Source organism: Carcharhinus amblyrhynchos, chromosome 2 (assembly GCF_965287045.1).
Source record: "Carcharhinus amblyrhynchos chromosome 2, sCarAmb.v2.hapA, whole genome shotgun sequence".
NCBI lineage: Eukaryota > Metazoa > Chordata > Chondrichthyes > Carcharhiniformes > Carcharhinidae > Carcharhinus > Carcharhinus amblyrhynchos.
In genome coordinates, this window is record NC_137325.1 from 108,253,208 (window position 1) to 108,265,705 (window position 12,498).

General features: G+C 42.5%; 1 protein-coding gene across 1 annotated transcript in view; it reads right to left on the reverse strand.

Annotated features, from left to right (window-relative positions):
* The window catches only part of cubn (cubilin (intrinsic factor-cobalamin receptor)), a 327,704-nt gene that overhangs the window by 167,227 nt on the left and 147,979 nt on the right, over positions 1-12,498 (reverse strand). The window contains exon 32 of the mRNA XM_080214655.1: positions 6,315-6,428. Within this exon, the coding sequence (XP_080070781.1) occupies positions 6,315-6,428 (114 nt within the window). The remainder of the gene's footprint in view (positions 1-6,314; positions 6,429-12,498) is intronic.

The following is a 12,498-nucleotide window of genomic DNA, read 5'->3' on the forward strand; positions in this document are numbered from 1 at the left end:
GTTACAATCAAATTTTGGCAGTACACGCTGAATTTATGGCGGAAATTACAATTTGATAAGAGAATAGGATTGGGTAAACAACCAAGAAAGTAAGCTAAATCAGCAACGATAATCTCTATGGAACCAATGTATACAAATAGATTGTTTTGCAGTTCTGTCATTTTTGATGAGATAATGAGCTAGTTTTTCATGGAATCATAGATTCCCTACAGTGCAGAGGCAGGCTACTCAGCCTATCGGGTCTGCACCAACTCTCCAACAGAGCATCCCACCCAGACTCTATTCCTGTAGTCCCATGTATTTACCCCCTAATCCCCCTAAACCACACAACTTGGAACACTGAGGGGCAATTTAGCATGACCAATCCATCTTTTGCAGCAGAAATAATGATAAGACTAACAGTATACCTTGGTATAATGTGTAAATTAGACGGGAACCATATGTGCACAATCAAAATGAAAATCATGATGTTTATGACTGTGTTGTTCTGTTCTTTCAGAAACATCACTTCAACAATATCTTGCTTAAATATGCAACATTGGAATAAGAAAGTTGCGCATTTATGTATCATCTTTTATGACCATAGGATTTCTCCAAGCATTTTACAGCCAAGTAAGTACTTTTGAAATGTAGTCACTTGCAGTGTAGGACATGTTGCAGCCAATTTGTGCACAGCAAGCTCTTACAAACAACAGTGTGACAATGACTAGAAAATGTGTTTTTGTGATGTTGGTTGAGGGATGAATATTGCCCAGGGCCCTGGGGAGAACTCCCCTGGTCTTCAAATTAGTGCCACGGGATCTTTTATATCCATCTGAAAGGGCAAATATGATTTAATATCTCATCCAAGAGACAGCACCTCTGACAGTTCAGCACTCCAGCAGTATTACACCAGGGTGTTAGACTTTGTAATATACCTTTAAGGGATATCAGCATGACACCGCTGGAAGAAAAATGTGTTATGTGATTTACATTTAGTTTCACTTTTGCTTTGAGCAGAACACGCACACAGCACTGGCACCTTCAAGCTTTATATTTATTTATGACTGTTTTTATGTGCTTAGTTTTAATAAATGAACATACAACATGTTTACCCAATCCCTTATGAGTGATTGGTGCCTTGTATCCTGCATGGTAAATAAACCTGATGTATGCTATCATTATAATAACATGACTTGATGATCAATGGTGGGAGGATAGATGGCAGCAATATTAAATACAGATATGTCATGGTGAACAACCTTAAATCATGCTACATTGCAAGAGACAACTCTTGGGAGGGGGTTTTGCTCAGACTGTAACAAAGTCTCCGCATCAGAGACTATTGAAAATGCAGCATTGTGACTGCTGAATGATATTTTATGACTACAGGATTTCTCCAAGCACTGTACAGCCAATTAAGACCTTTTGAAATGTCATCACTTGTTGTGTAGGAAATGTTGTAGCCAATTGTGCACAGCAAGCCCTAACAAACAATAATATGATAATGACCAGAAAATCTTTTTGTGATGTCTCAAGGCAAATCAACCTCAGAAACTATTCCTATTACTTCAGTTCACAATCTAACAACAAAATATATTAAATGCATCAACAAAATTGGCAATGTCATGGGTGCTGCAACATTATACATGCAGGAGAATGCAGGTCCATCCACCACATAAATGTAGCATGCATATTCAAGACAAACTGAAAGTCAAACTAGACAAAGTGGAAAACAATCGCATCACTGGAAGAGCACAGGAGCACACAGATTGGTGAAGTTCAGTCACATGTTATTACTATGTCATTAAAGCCATGATGTGGAGAGACGCTGGCGTTCAACTGGGGTCAACACCAGGTTAAAGTCCAACAGGTTTATTTATTAGCACAAGCCACTAGCTTCTGCTGCTCCTCCATCGGGTGAGTAGGACTTCAGCGAGATCCATGGTGCAGCAACCAAAGAGGAAAGAGTCAATTTGGACTCCTCAGGAAGGCCGCTGCTCTCGACTTGACATGTATGCCCAACCCATCAGGAAGTGTGTCAATACCAGATTCACCAACAGCACTCAGATGACAGCCCCGAACATCACCCAAGCATAACGCAACGCCATCCGCGCTCTCAAGACCAACCGCAACATTGTCATCAAACCAGCAGACAAAGGAGGGGGCCATCATCATATTCAACAGAATGGATTACTGCAAAGAAGTGTACCAACAACTGAACAATGAGGAACAGTACAGACAGTTACCCTCAGATCCGATCAAAGAACACACCCATGAACTCAACAGACTGATCAAGACATCTGATCCTGACCTTTAGAGCTCCCTTCGTGTTCTCATCCCACATACTCCCCGCGTTGGAGATCTCTACTGCCTCCCAAAGATGCAGAAGGCAAGCACACCCAGCCATCCCCTCGTATTGAGTAATGGGACCCTGTGCAAGAACCTCTCCAGCTACGTTGAGAGCATCCTGAAACCCATTGTACAAAGAACCCTCAGCTTCTGTCGCTACACTACGGACTTCCTACAGAAACTCAGCACACATGGAACAGTTGAACCAGGAACACTGCTCATCATAATGGATGTCTTGGCACTCTAAACCAGCATCCTCCACGATGATGGCATTGCTGCAACTGCCTCAGTACTCAATGCTGACAACTGCCAATCTCCAGGTGCAATTTTACAACTCATCTGCTTCATTTTGGACCACAATGTATTCATCTTTAAGAATCAGTTCTTCATCCAGACACACAAAACAACCATGGGGAGAAACTTTGCACCTCAATATGCTAACGTCTTCATGCACAAGTTCGAACAAGATCTTTTCCTCACACAGGACCTTCAACCGATGCTATACACTAGGTACATTGATGACATTTTCTTCCTTTGGACTCTCAGTGAACAATGACTGAAACAACTATATGACGACATCAACAAGTTCCATACCACCATCAGACTCTCCGGAATCAGTTGCATTCTTGGACATACACTTTGCCATCAAGGATGGTCACTTCACTGTACCTCACGATGCTCCACTTCTCCAGCTTCCACCCTAAACACGCTAAAGAAGCCATCCCCTGCGGACAAACCCTCTGTATACACAGGATCTGCTCAGATGAGGAGGATCACAACAGACACCTCCAGATGCTGAAAGATGCCCTCATAAAAACAGGATATGGTGCTTGACTCATTGATCAACAGTTCTGACGTGCCACAGTGAAAAACCACACTGGACTCCTCAAAAGACAGACATGGGCCACGACGGACAGAGTACGCTTCGTCAGCCAGTACTTCCCCGGAGCGGAGAAGCTACGACATCTTCCCTGGAGCCTTCAACATGTCATTATGAAAATGAACATCTCGCCAAGGCCATCCCCATACCCCCACTTCTTGCCTTTCAACAACCGCACAACCTCAAACAGACCATTGTCCACAGCAAGCTACTCAGTCTTCAGGAGAACAGTGACCATGACATCGCACAACCCTGCCACAGCAAACTCTGTATGACGTGCCGGATCATTGACACAGATGCCATCATCTCACATCAGAACACCATCCACCAGATACACGGTACACGCACTTGCAACTCGGCCAACTTTGTCTCCCTGATATGCTGCAGAAAAGGATGTCCTAAAGCGTGATAAACTGGGGAGACCATGCAGACACTACAACAATGGGTGAATGAACACCACTCGACAATCACCAGGCAAGACTGTTCTCTTCCTGGTGGGGAACACTTCAGTGGTCACGGGTATTCGGCCTCTGATCTTCGGGTAAGCGTTCTCCAAACCGGCCTTCACGACACACGACAGCGCAGAGTCGCTGAGCAGAGACTGATAGCCAAATTCCGCATACATGAGGATGGCCTCAACTGGGATCTTGGGTTCATGTTACACTAACTGTAACCCTTACGACTTGCCTGGGCTTGCAAAATCTCACTAACTGTCCTGGCTGGAGACAATACACGTCTCTTTAACCCGTGCTCAACCCTCTCTTCAACCTGTGCTCAACCCTCTCTTCACTCACAATGTCTGTACCTTTAAGACTTGATTACCTGTAAAGACTCGCATTCCAACCATTATTTTATAAACTGAGTTTGTGTCTTTATATGCCCTGTTTGTGAATAGAACTCCCACTCACCTTTTGAAGGGGCAGCGCTCCAAAAGCTAGTGGCTTGTGCTACCAATAAACCTGTTGGACTTTAGCCTGGTGTTGTGAGACTTCTTACTGTGTCATTAAATGCAGCTTCGAAACATATCCTTTTCAAAATATCCTCAATAGCGGAGCTGAATCCGAGATGTGCAGATGCAACAGTCTTCTTGAAGTATAGTGCCAAGCATGGTTATTGGTTAGTACTTCTTTCATGGCGAAGACCCAAGTGCCTTCTACAGTTCATATCCCAATTGATTGGAACTGCTTACAATTACTTCCTTTTGGGCTATTTGTTCACCAGATCTCTATCAAGTTCACATGGACCACATTATATACAGTGTGCCAGGATGCGTGTGTATTACTGATAATATAATTTTTGTGGGAAGAGTAATGCAAGAACATGAGCATAATTTGCAATTATTTAAGTACATGACATATAATGTGTTCAACAATCTGAAATGTGATATTGATGTGCAGATAAAGTTCTGTGTTCTATTCATTCTATTAATGGCACATGTCCTGATACAAGTAAAATAGAGGATATTAAGGACATGGCAACTCCTCAAGATAAGGATGATCTTCAAATATGTCTAGGTCTTTGATTTCTTGTTACCACATATTCCCAACTTCACTCAAAATTCTTCATCATTAACGGCACAAAGATGGCCAACACCTCTTCAAAGCACTGAAACAGTCATCCTCAGAAGCATTTACATTGCAATTTTATGATCCTAGGGAGACAACTAACTTTGACATAAATACATCACAAAAAGTTCTAGGAGCGTGCATGTTGCAAAAAGGCAAACAACTTGCAATTGTTTCAAAACCTCTGCGTGTAACACAATCAAACTACTCCACTGTTAATTAGGAAACTGGCGCTGGTAATCTAAGGTCATATATTGTAAATAATTGAAAACAAACTGGAAGGAAATTGCCCGCACACAGACAATTGTTCAGATCTGAATCATATGCCAACTGAGAATTAGATTCCAATAGATTTTTTCAAAAGCAGTTGAACATGAACATGAATTGGATTCCAATAGAAATTTTCAAAAGCAGTTGAACATGAACTTGAAGAGGATTAATTTATAGGTTTATAGGGAACATCTGCCACGAGGAAGTAAATTGGACAGCTGTCTCAAATGGCTAGCATGGTGGACCAACTGGTCTCCTTCTGTGCTATAAGAATGTATAGGCTTGACCATCAATCCAGGAATGGGAATCCAATTACCTGGATTATTTATACACCCTGACACCATACAAAATTATGTGAGGCATAGAGTCAGAGGCTTTTTCCCAGTTGGAAAGATCAACTACAAGAGGGCGTAGGTTCAAGGTGAGAGGAGGTAAGTTTAGGGTAGACATGTAGAGAAAGTTTATCACACAGAGGGTGCCTGGAATGCCCTGCCAGTGGAGGCAGTGGAAGCAGGCAGGTTAGCAACCTTCAAGGCATACCTTCATAGGCACATGAATGGGAGGTGAACATAGAGATAGAAACTGCATTTGGGCAATAAGTAGTGGCTCTAAACAAGGATTAGGAATTGATGCAGGCTTAGTGGGCCGAAGGGCCTGTTCCTGTCCTGTCTTGTTTTTTGTTCAATGCCACTGTGTCACTATCTCTGTCACTGAGAAGACTCTTTAAAATGCAGATCCCTTACTTGGGTTAGAGATAAGCTTTGTGCCCAATTACTGGCACTGGACATTACCACGAGGTAGAACCTGACTCAACTATGATGCTCAAGGCAGACAACAGCCAAGACTAGGCTAGCCACAGCCTTGCAGATTGCAGGAGATCAGAAGACCACTGTACAGGCCAATGACAAGAACGTTAACAGATAAGTCCTAGCCCTGCTCTGGGTGAATCACCCTTCTTATCAAACAATTTTACTTCAATAGAAACATCGCTTAATTGCTCAGAAGGTGCTCAATTTTCCCAACCTGCAATTTGAAAATCACCTTCTGGTCCACATCAACTCATTAAACATCTCTTCAAGGAGCTTAACTGACAGTTAATTGGATGCAAACACTGCCTACTTTGAAAATTGTAACTCTTGTGTCGGTGCCGGAAAGCCAATAGGACATCCAATGTTTGAAGCTACTGATCATTGTCATTATGTTTAAGTTTTATTGATTTAGCTGTTGCCATCACTACAGTATGAAAACTATCTCAACTCTTCACTTACCAAGAGAGGGGGCCCCATAGTTGTCTCCATCTAAGATTTGCAAAGCATCTGCTGAGCAGTCTGCACCACTGCTTTCAATTGCAAAGTCGGTAAAAGAGATTGTAACATGGTTAACTGTTAACAAAAAACAATTCTCAGTTACTGCAGCAGTTACAGTTTGATAATCATTAAAGACAGTCATGACATGGAAACCTCAAGCAGACATGTTTCCTTCCACAAATTATTAAACTAACGTTTTCACAAGGAACTACCATTCTATCCTAAATACACTAAGCTTTCATGATCTAACAGAACTTATTCTTCTGTTTTCACCAGTTTCCACAAATTTCAGTGCAGTCATATTACTTCATATTTGAGAAATGCCCTCAGTAGATGATACTGAGATTAGCGGAAACTCCATATTTGATCTGGAATGGAATTTGTGAATGCAGATGGGACATGGTAAGTACCAAATTTCTTGGCACCCCATCCTCCTCCACCTCACCTAACTTAGTGTAAGACTTAGCTGATTTTTAATGTCCTGCCTAATCAGGAAGTGACAGCAGATGAGAACAAGCTCATGCAGCAGAGGTCTGGCACCAAAAGGAGGCTCATTAATCCTCAGATGAGCTGCAGGGAAAGGGATGAAGGGGGTGAAAGTGAGGATGATGGTGGGGGAGGTGATCAGGGATGGAATCCTGTTGGGGTATGACGACATCTCTGGACTCTAATCTTCATATTCAAAGAAGGACTCTGCTGCCTCCATACAGATGCCCAACTTGTTGCCTGCTCGGAAAAGAAGGTTAAAGCTGAAGATAGCAGGTTCTATATGGGACATCAGTGAATAAATTATTCCCACCAGATAGGTGAGCAGTTAAGATAGCCTAAAGAAAAAGTGCTGGAAAATCTCAGCAGGTCTGACAGCATCTCTAAGGAGAGAAAAGAGTTGAAGTTTTGAGTCCAGATGACTCTTTGTCAACAGCTTTTTCAGACAATTGTTTTTAACATTTTAAACAATCCATAGCTGTAACTTCAATATCACTTAAATCACATCAATTCTAACACATAGGGCCTGATTTTACCATTCCATCCCGCCTGTTTTCGGGAGCGAAAACTTAATAAAGTTGGGCATGAGGCTATTAGCACGATCCGCGCCCACGTCCATGCAGATGCCCACTTTACCAAGGCCTGAAAATTGCATTTAAATTGAATTAATGGGCTGCCCGCCCAACTTTACCAGCATTTCCCCCTTTACCATTGCGCTCGCCCGTCCAGATTGAGAGCAAACAGACATGATCGGCAGAAGTCTGTTTTGGGCGCTCCAGCTTCTGAAGAGATAAGTTCAGAGCTTTCACTGGCTCTCTGACTCAGATCAGTGGTGGGATGGGGGGAAGGGAGGTGGGTCAGATCATTCTTTGATGAGGGAGGGCAGGAGAAAGGCCAATTGCTCTCCGGTGGTAGGGGGAGGATGGGGAGGCAGAGAGGGTCTGCTGCCATTCAGCAGGTAATCAGTCAGAGGGGAAAAGGGGCAAAGGGTCGTGATCGGTCTGGGTAGTGGGGGGAGGGGGGTAATTAGTGGATAAGGGGGCAGTTATGTTGTGGGTATGGGGCAATGTCTGTGGGGGCCATTGCTCCCGTTTTTCACTCCCAGGCAGCTTTATCTGCTTTTTACGGCCCGGGAGCAATGTGACAGGGGTGCGTTTTTTTCCACTTTTTTCCTCACTGCACACGCGCAGTTCAAAGCTCCACTCGAAGCTGCAGCGTTTCCAGTGCAATAAGCCCTGCCCACAGTGCAATTCAGACTCACAAAATTTTTTTCAGGCTAAGCGCGTATGAAAACAATTTTTGAAGTCGGATCTAAATTGCGCCCAGGATCAAAATGGTAAAATCAAGTTGTTGCCAAATAAATGAGCAAGAATTTAATGACTGCCGACAGATAAAATTAGTTTAGCAGCAAGTAGCCTTGATTGTTAAAACCTACAAAGAAACCCAAGAGGTACTGGCTTTAGAACTACACGTTATGAATAGTAGCATATATTTAATATATTCAGATGAATATTTTGGCTTTGTTAATGGGTTCACTAACCTATTTGTTTAACATTAATTAGTACTAGTGACATGTTACAGATGGTATTACAGTAGAGGAAAGAGAGAATATTCCAGAAGGGTCAAGGATAGAATCTCTCTGGCTAGAAGTAAGGAATAAAAAGGGCGTAATAGCATTGATCAATATAATATGTAGACAACCAACTAGTGATATAGAGAAATGAATTCGCAAAGAAATTAGATAGATGCAAGAATTATAAAAGGTAAAGTCACCATAGTCCCAGATGACCATAAGTGCTCTCTCCTTTGAGGGGCAGAGACGACTGGTGGTTACCTAACCTGAGGATCACCACACCTCAAGCGAGGGGCAAGGTTGAGAAGGTGAGCCTTCATGAATAACCTCCATCAATACAGAAAAGTATAGAGTAATATTAATGGGAACTTTAATTATCCAAATATAGACTGGGATATGAAGAGTGCAAAGGCACAAAAGTGTGAGAGTTCCTGAAATGTGTTCAAGATCATTTTCTACAGCAGTATGTTTCCAGTCAAATGACTGGACAGGCATTGTTCTTTGAAGGAGTCACATGTGCTGTGGATAAAGAGGAACCAGTGGATGTACTGTACTTAGAATACTAGAAGGCATTTGATAAGATGCCACATCAAACGTTATTGCATGAAATAAAAGCTCATGGTGTATGGGGTAACAAATTAGCATCAATTAAAGATTAGCTAGTTAGCATAAATGGGTTGTTTTCTGATTGGCAGGATGTGACAAGTGATGTACCAAAGGGATCAGTGCTGGAGCCTCAACTTTCAAAAATTTATAGATATGGCTTGGATGAAGAAACTGAAAGTACGATTGCTAATTTGTTGACAACAAAGATAGGTAGGAAAGTAAATTGTGAAGTGGACATAAGGAGGCTTCAAAGGGACATAAATAAGTTAAGAGAGTGGATGAAATGCTGGCAAATGGAATATAGTTTGGGTAAATGTGAATTCGTCCCTTTTGTCAGGAAGAATAAAAAAGCTTATTTTCTAATTGGCAAGAGACTGCAAAGCTCTGAGGTGCAGTGGGATCTGGGTGTCCTAGTGCATGAATCGCAAAAGGTTAGCATACGGCATGTAATTAGGAAAGCTAATAGAATTTTATCATTTGTCAGGGTAATTGGTTACAGTTGTATAAATTATGCTTCAGTTGTCTAGGGCATTGATAAGACTACATCTGGGATATTGTGTACAGTATTGTTCTCCATCTTTAAGGAAAGATGTAATGCATTAGAAACAGTTCAAAGATAGTTTATTAGTCTAATAAACTAAGAATGGCTGTGTTGTCTTATGAGAAAAGGTTGGCGAGACTAGGTTTGTATTCATTAGAGTTAATTTATTAGTCACAAGTGAGGCTTACTTGCAATGAAGCTACTGTGAAATTCCCTGAGTCGCCACAGTCTGGTGTCTTTTCAGGTCAATGCACCTAACCAGCATGTCTTTCTGAATGTGGGGGTAAACCAGAGCACCCGGGGGAAACCCACACAGACACAGGGAGAACATGCAAATTCCACACAGACAGTGACCCAAGCCAGGGATTAAACCCAGGTCCCTGGCCCCGTCAAGCAGCAGTGCTAACCACTGTGCTATCATGCCAGTGAAGGTGAAAAGGAAGAACAGTGCATATGACAGATGTCAGGTAGAAAATACAATGGAAGCACATTCGAAGAATTTACAATTAAGAAGGAAGAGCTGTTAGAAAGGCTACCTTTACTTAAAATAGATAAGGTATCCAGTCCGGATGATTTGCATCCAAGGGTATTAATAAGAACATAAGAACATAAGAAATAGGAGCAGGAGTAGGCCATCTAGCCCTTCGAGCCTGCCCCGCCATTCAATAAGATCATGGCTGATCTGTTGTGGCTCAGTTCCACTTTCCCGCCCTCTCCCCATAACCCTTAATCCCCTCTCTTATCAAGAACCCATCAACCTGCTTCTTAAAAATATTTAGCGAGGCAGCCTCCACCACTTCAACGGGCAGAGAATTCCAGAGATTCACCACCCTTTGAGTGAAGAAGTTCCTCCTCAACTCCGTTCTAAACCGCCTCCCCTTTATCTTGAGGCTGTGCCCCCTAGTCCTACTGTCCTTTCTGAGCGGGAAGAGTCTCTCCACCTCTATCCTATCCATCCCATTCATCATCTTATACGTCTCAATGAGATCTCCCCTCATTCTTCTAAACTCTAACGAGTACAAGCCTAGTTTATTCAGCCTCTCCTCATAGCTCAACCCCCTCAACTCCGGTATCAGCCTAGTAAACCTCCTCTGCACTCCCTCCAGGGCCAAAATATCCTTGCGCAGGTGCGGCGCCCAAAACTGCACAAGAGGAAATGAAAATTATGGAATAAAAGAGAAAGTCGGCTCTTGGATAAGAAATTAGCTGAGTAACAGGAAACAGAGTAGTGATTAATGATTGTTTCTTAGATTGAAGGAAGGTTTGGACTGGGGTTCCCCTGGGCTTAGCGTTGAGACCTATGTTCTTCCCAATATTTACTAATAACCTAAGTTGTAGTGTTCAGGGCATGATTTCAAAATTGGCAGATGAAATGAAGATTGAAAACTAATAAAGAGCGTCTTGAATTTCAAAATGACAAGCGACAGAGAAGTGTTAGATGAAATTCAATGCAGAGAAATGTGAGGTAATTCGTTTTGGCAGGAAGCATATGGAGAGGCAGTATAAAATGAAGGCAGAGACTCAATGGGAGGAACAGGAACAGAGGGACCTAGCTGTATATGTGCATAAGTCATTGAAGATAATAAGGCATATTGAGAGAGCTGGCTTCATTACAATAAGCATTGAGTACAAGAGTAAGGAGATGATAAAATCAAAACACTGTGGATGCTGGAATTGGAACCAAAAACAGAAAATGCTGGAAAATCTCATCAGGTCTGACAGCATCTGTGGGGAGAGAATAGTGTCAACCTTTCAAGTCTAGATGACTCTTCGTCAGCTCTGACAAGTGTTTATTTCAATAATTCATTCACATGTATTATTCTCAGTAGCTATGAGGATAGGAGAGGGGTGGAACAGGTGCAGAAGAGATTCACAAGGATGTTACCTGGGATGGAACATTTAAGTAATATAGAGAAGTTGGGTAAGCTTGGGCTGTTTTCTCTGGGGCAGAGAAGACTGAGGGGTGACCTGATTGAGGTCTTTAAGATTATGAGGGGCATGGACAGGGTGGATAGGGAGCGACTGTTCCACTTAGTCGAAAGGTCAGTTACAAGGGGACACAAATTAAAAGTGAGAGATGGGAGATGAGGAAGGATTTGAAGAAAAACTTTTTCACCCAAAGGGTGATGACGGTCTGGAATGCACTGCCTCGGAGGGTAGTGGAGGCGGGATGCCTCACATCCTTTAAAATGTACCTGGATGAATACTTGGCACGCCATAACATTCAAGGCTACGGGCCAAGTGCTGGCAAGTGCAATTAGATGGACAGGTCAGGGCCTTTCTTGCATTTGTGTGGAATCACTGGGCCAGAGGGCTTTTTCTGCATTGTAATATTCTGTGATTCTGTAATGTTCTACAGTGGCCTAATTGGCCGAATTGGATTTGTCTTGCTTTTGTGGACAGGATATACCTGGGCAATTTTCCACACAGCTGTCAATGTTTACTGTACTGGAACAGCTTGACTAGAAGTTCTGGAGCACAGATCTTCATTTCTAAATCCCTTATGCTGCCTGGGCCCATAACCTTTGCAGAATCTAGTGCTTTCAGGCATTTTTTAATGTCATATGGAGTGACTCAAATTGGTTGAATGCTGGCATCTGTGAGACTGGGGACATCAGAAAGACTTCTTTTGTTGAAGAATAATATTAGCCAGGACACCAGAGAAAAGTCCCCTACTCTTCTTTGAAACAACACGATTGATTCTTTTGTGCCCACCTGAGTTGGCAAACAGTCTCAGTTTAACATCTTCTCAAATGGCAGCAGCTTCAAAAGTAAAGCACTTGCCCAAAGTGGCACTAGGTCATCTCCTGAAATCTCTGCAAAAGGACTTGATCCCACAAGCTTGAGACCCAAGAGGTGAGAATGCTGTCAGCTGAGCTATGAGTGACCTGTTGGGGGTAATTCTCCCATCCCACTGCACTAATTTTTTAACACAGTAG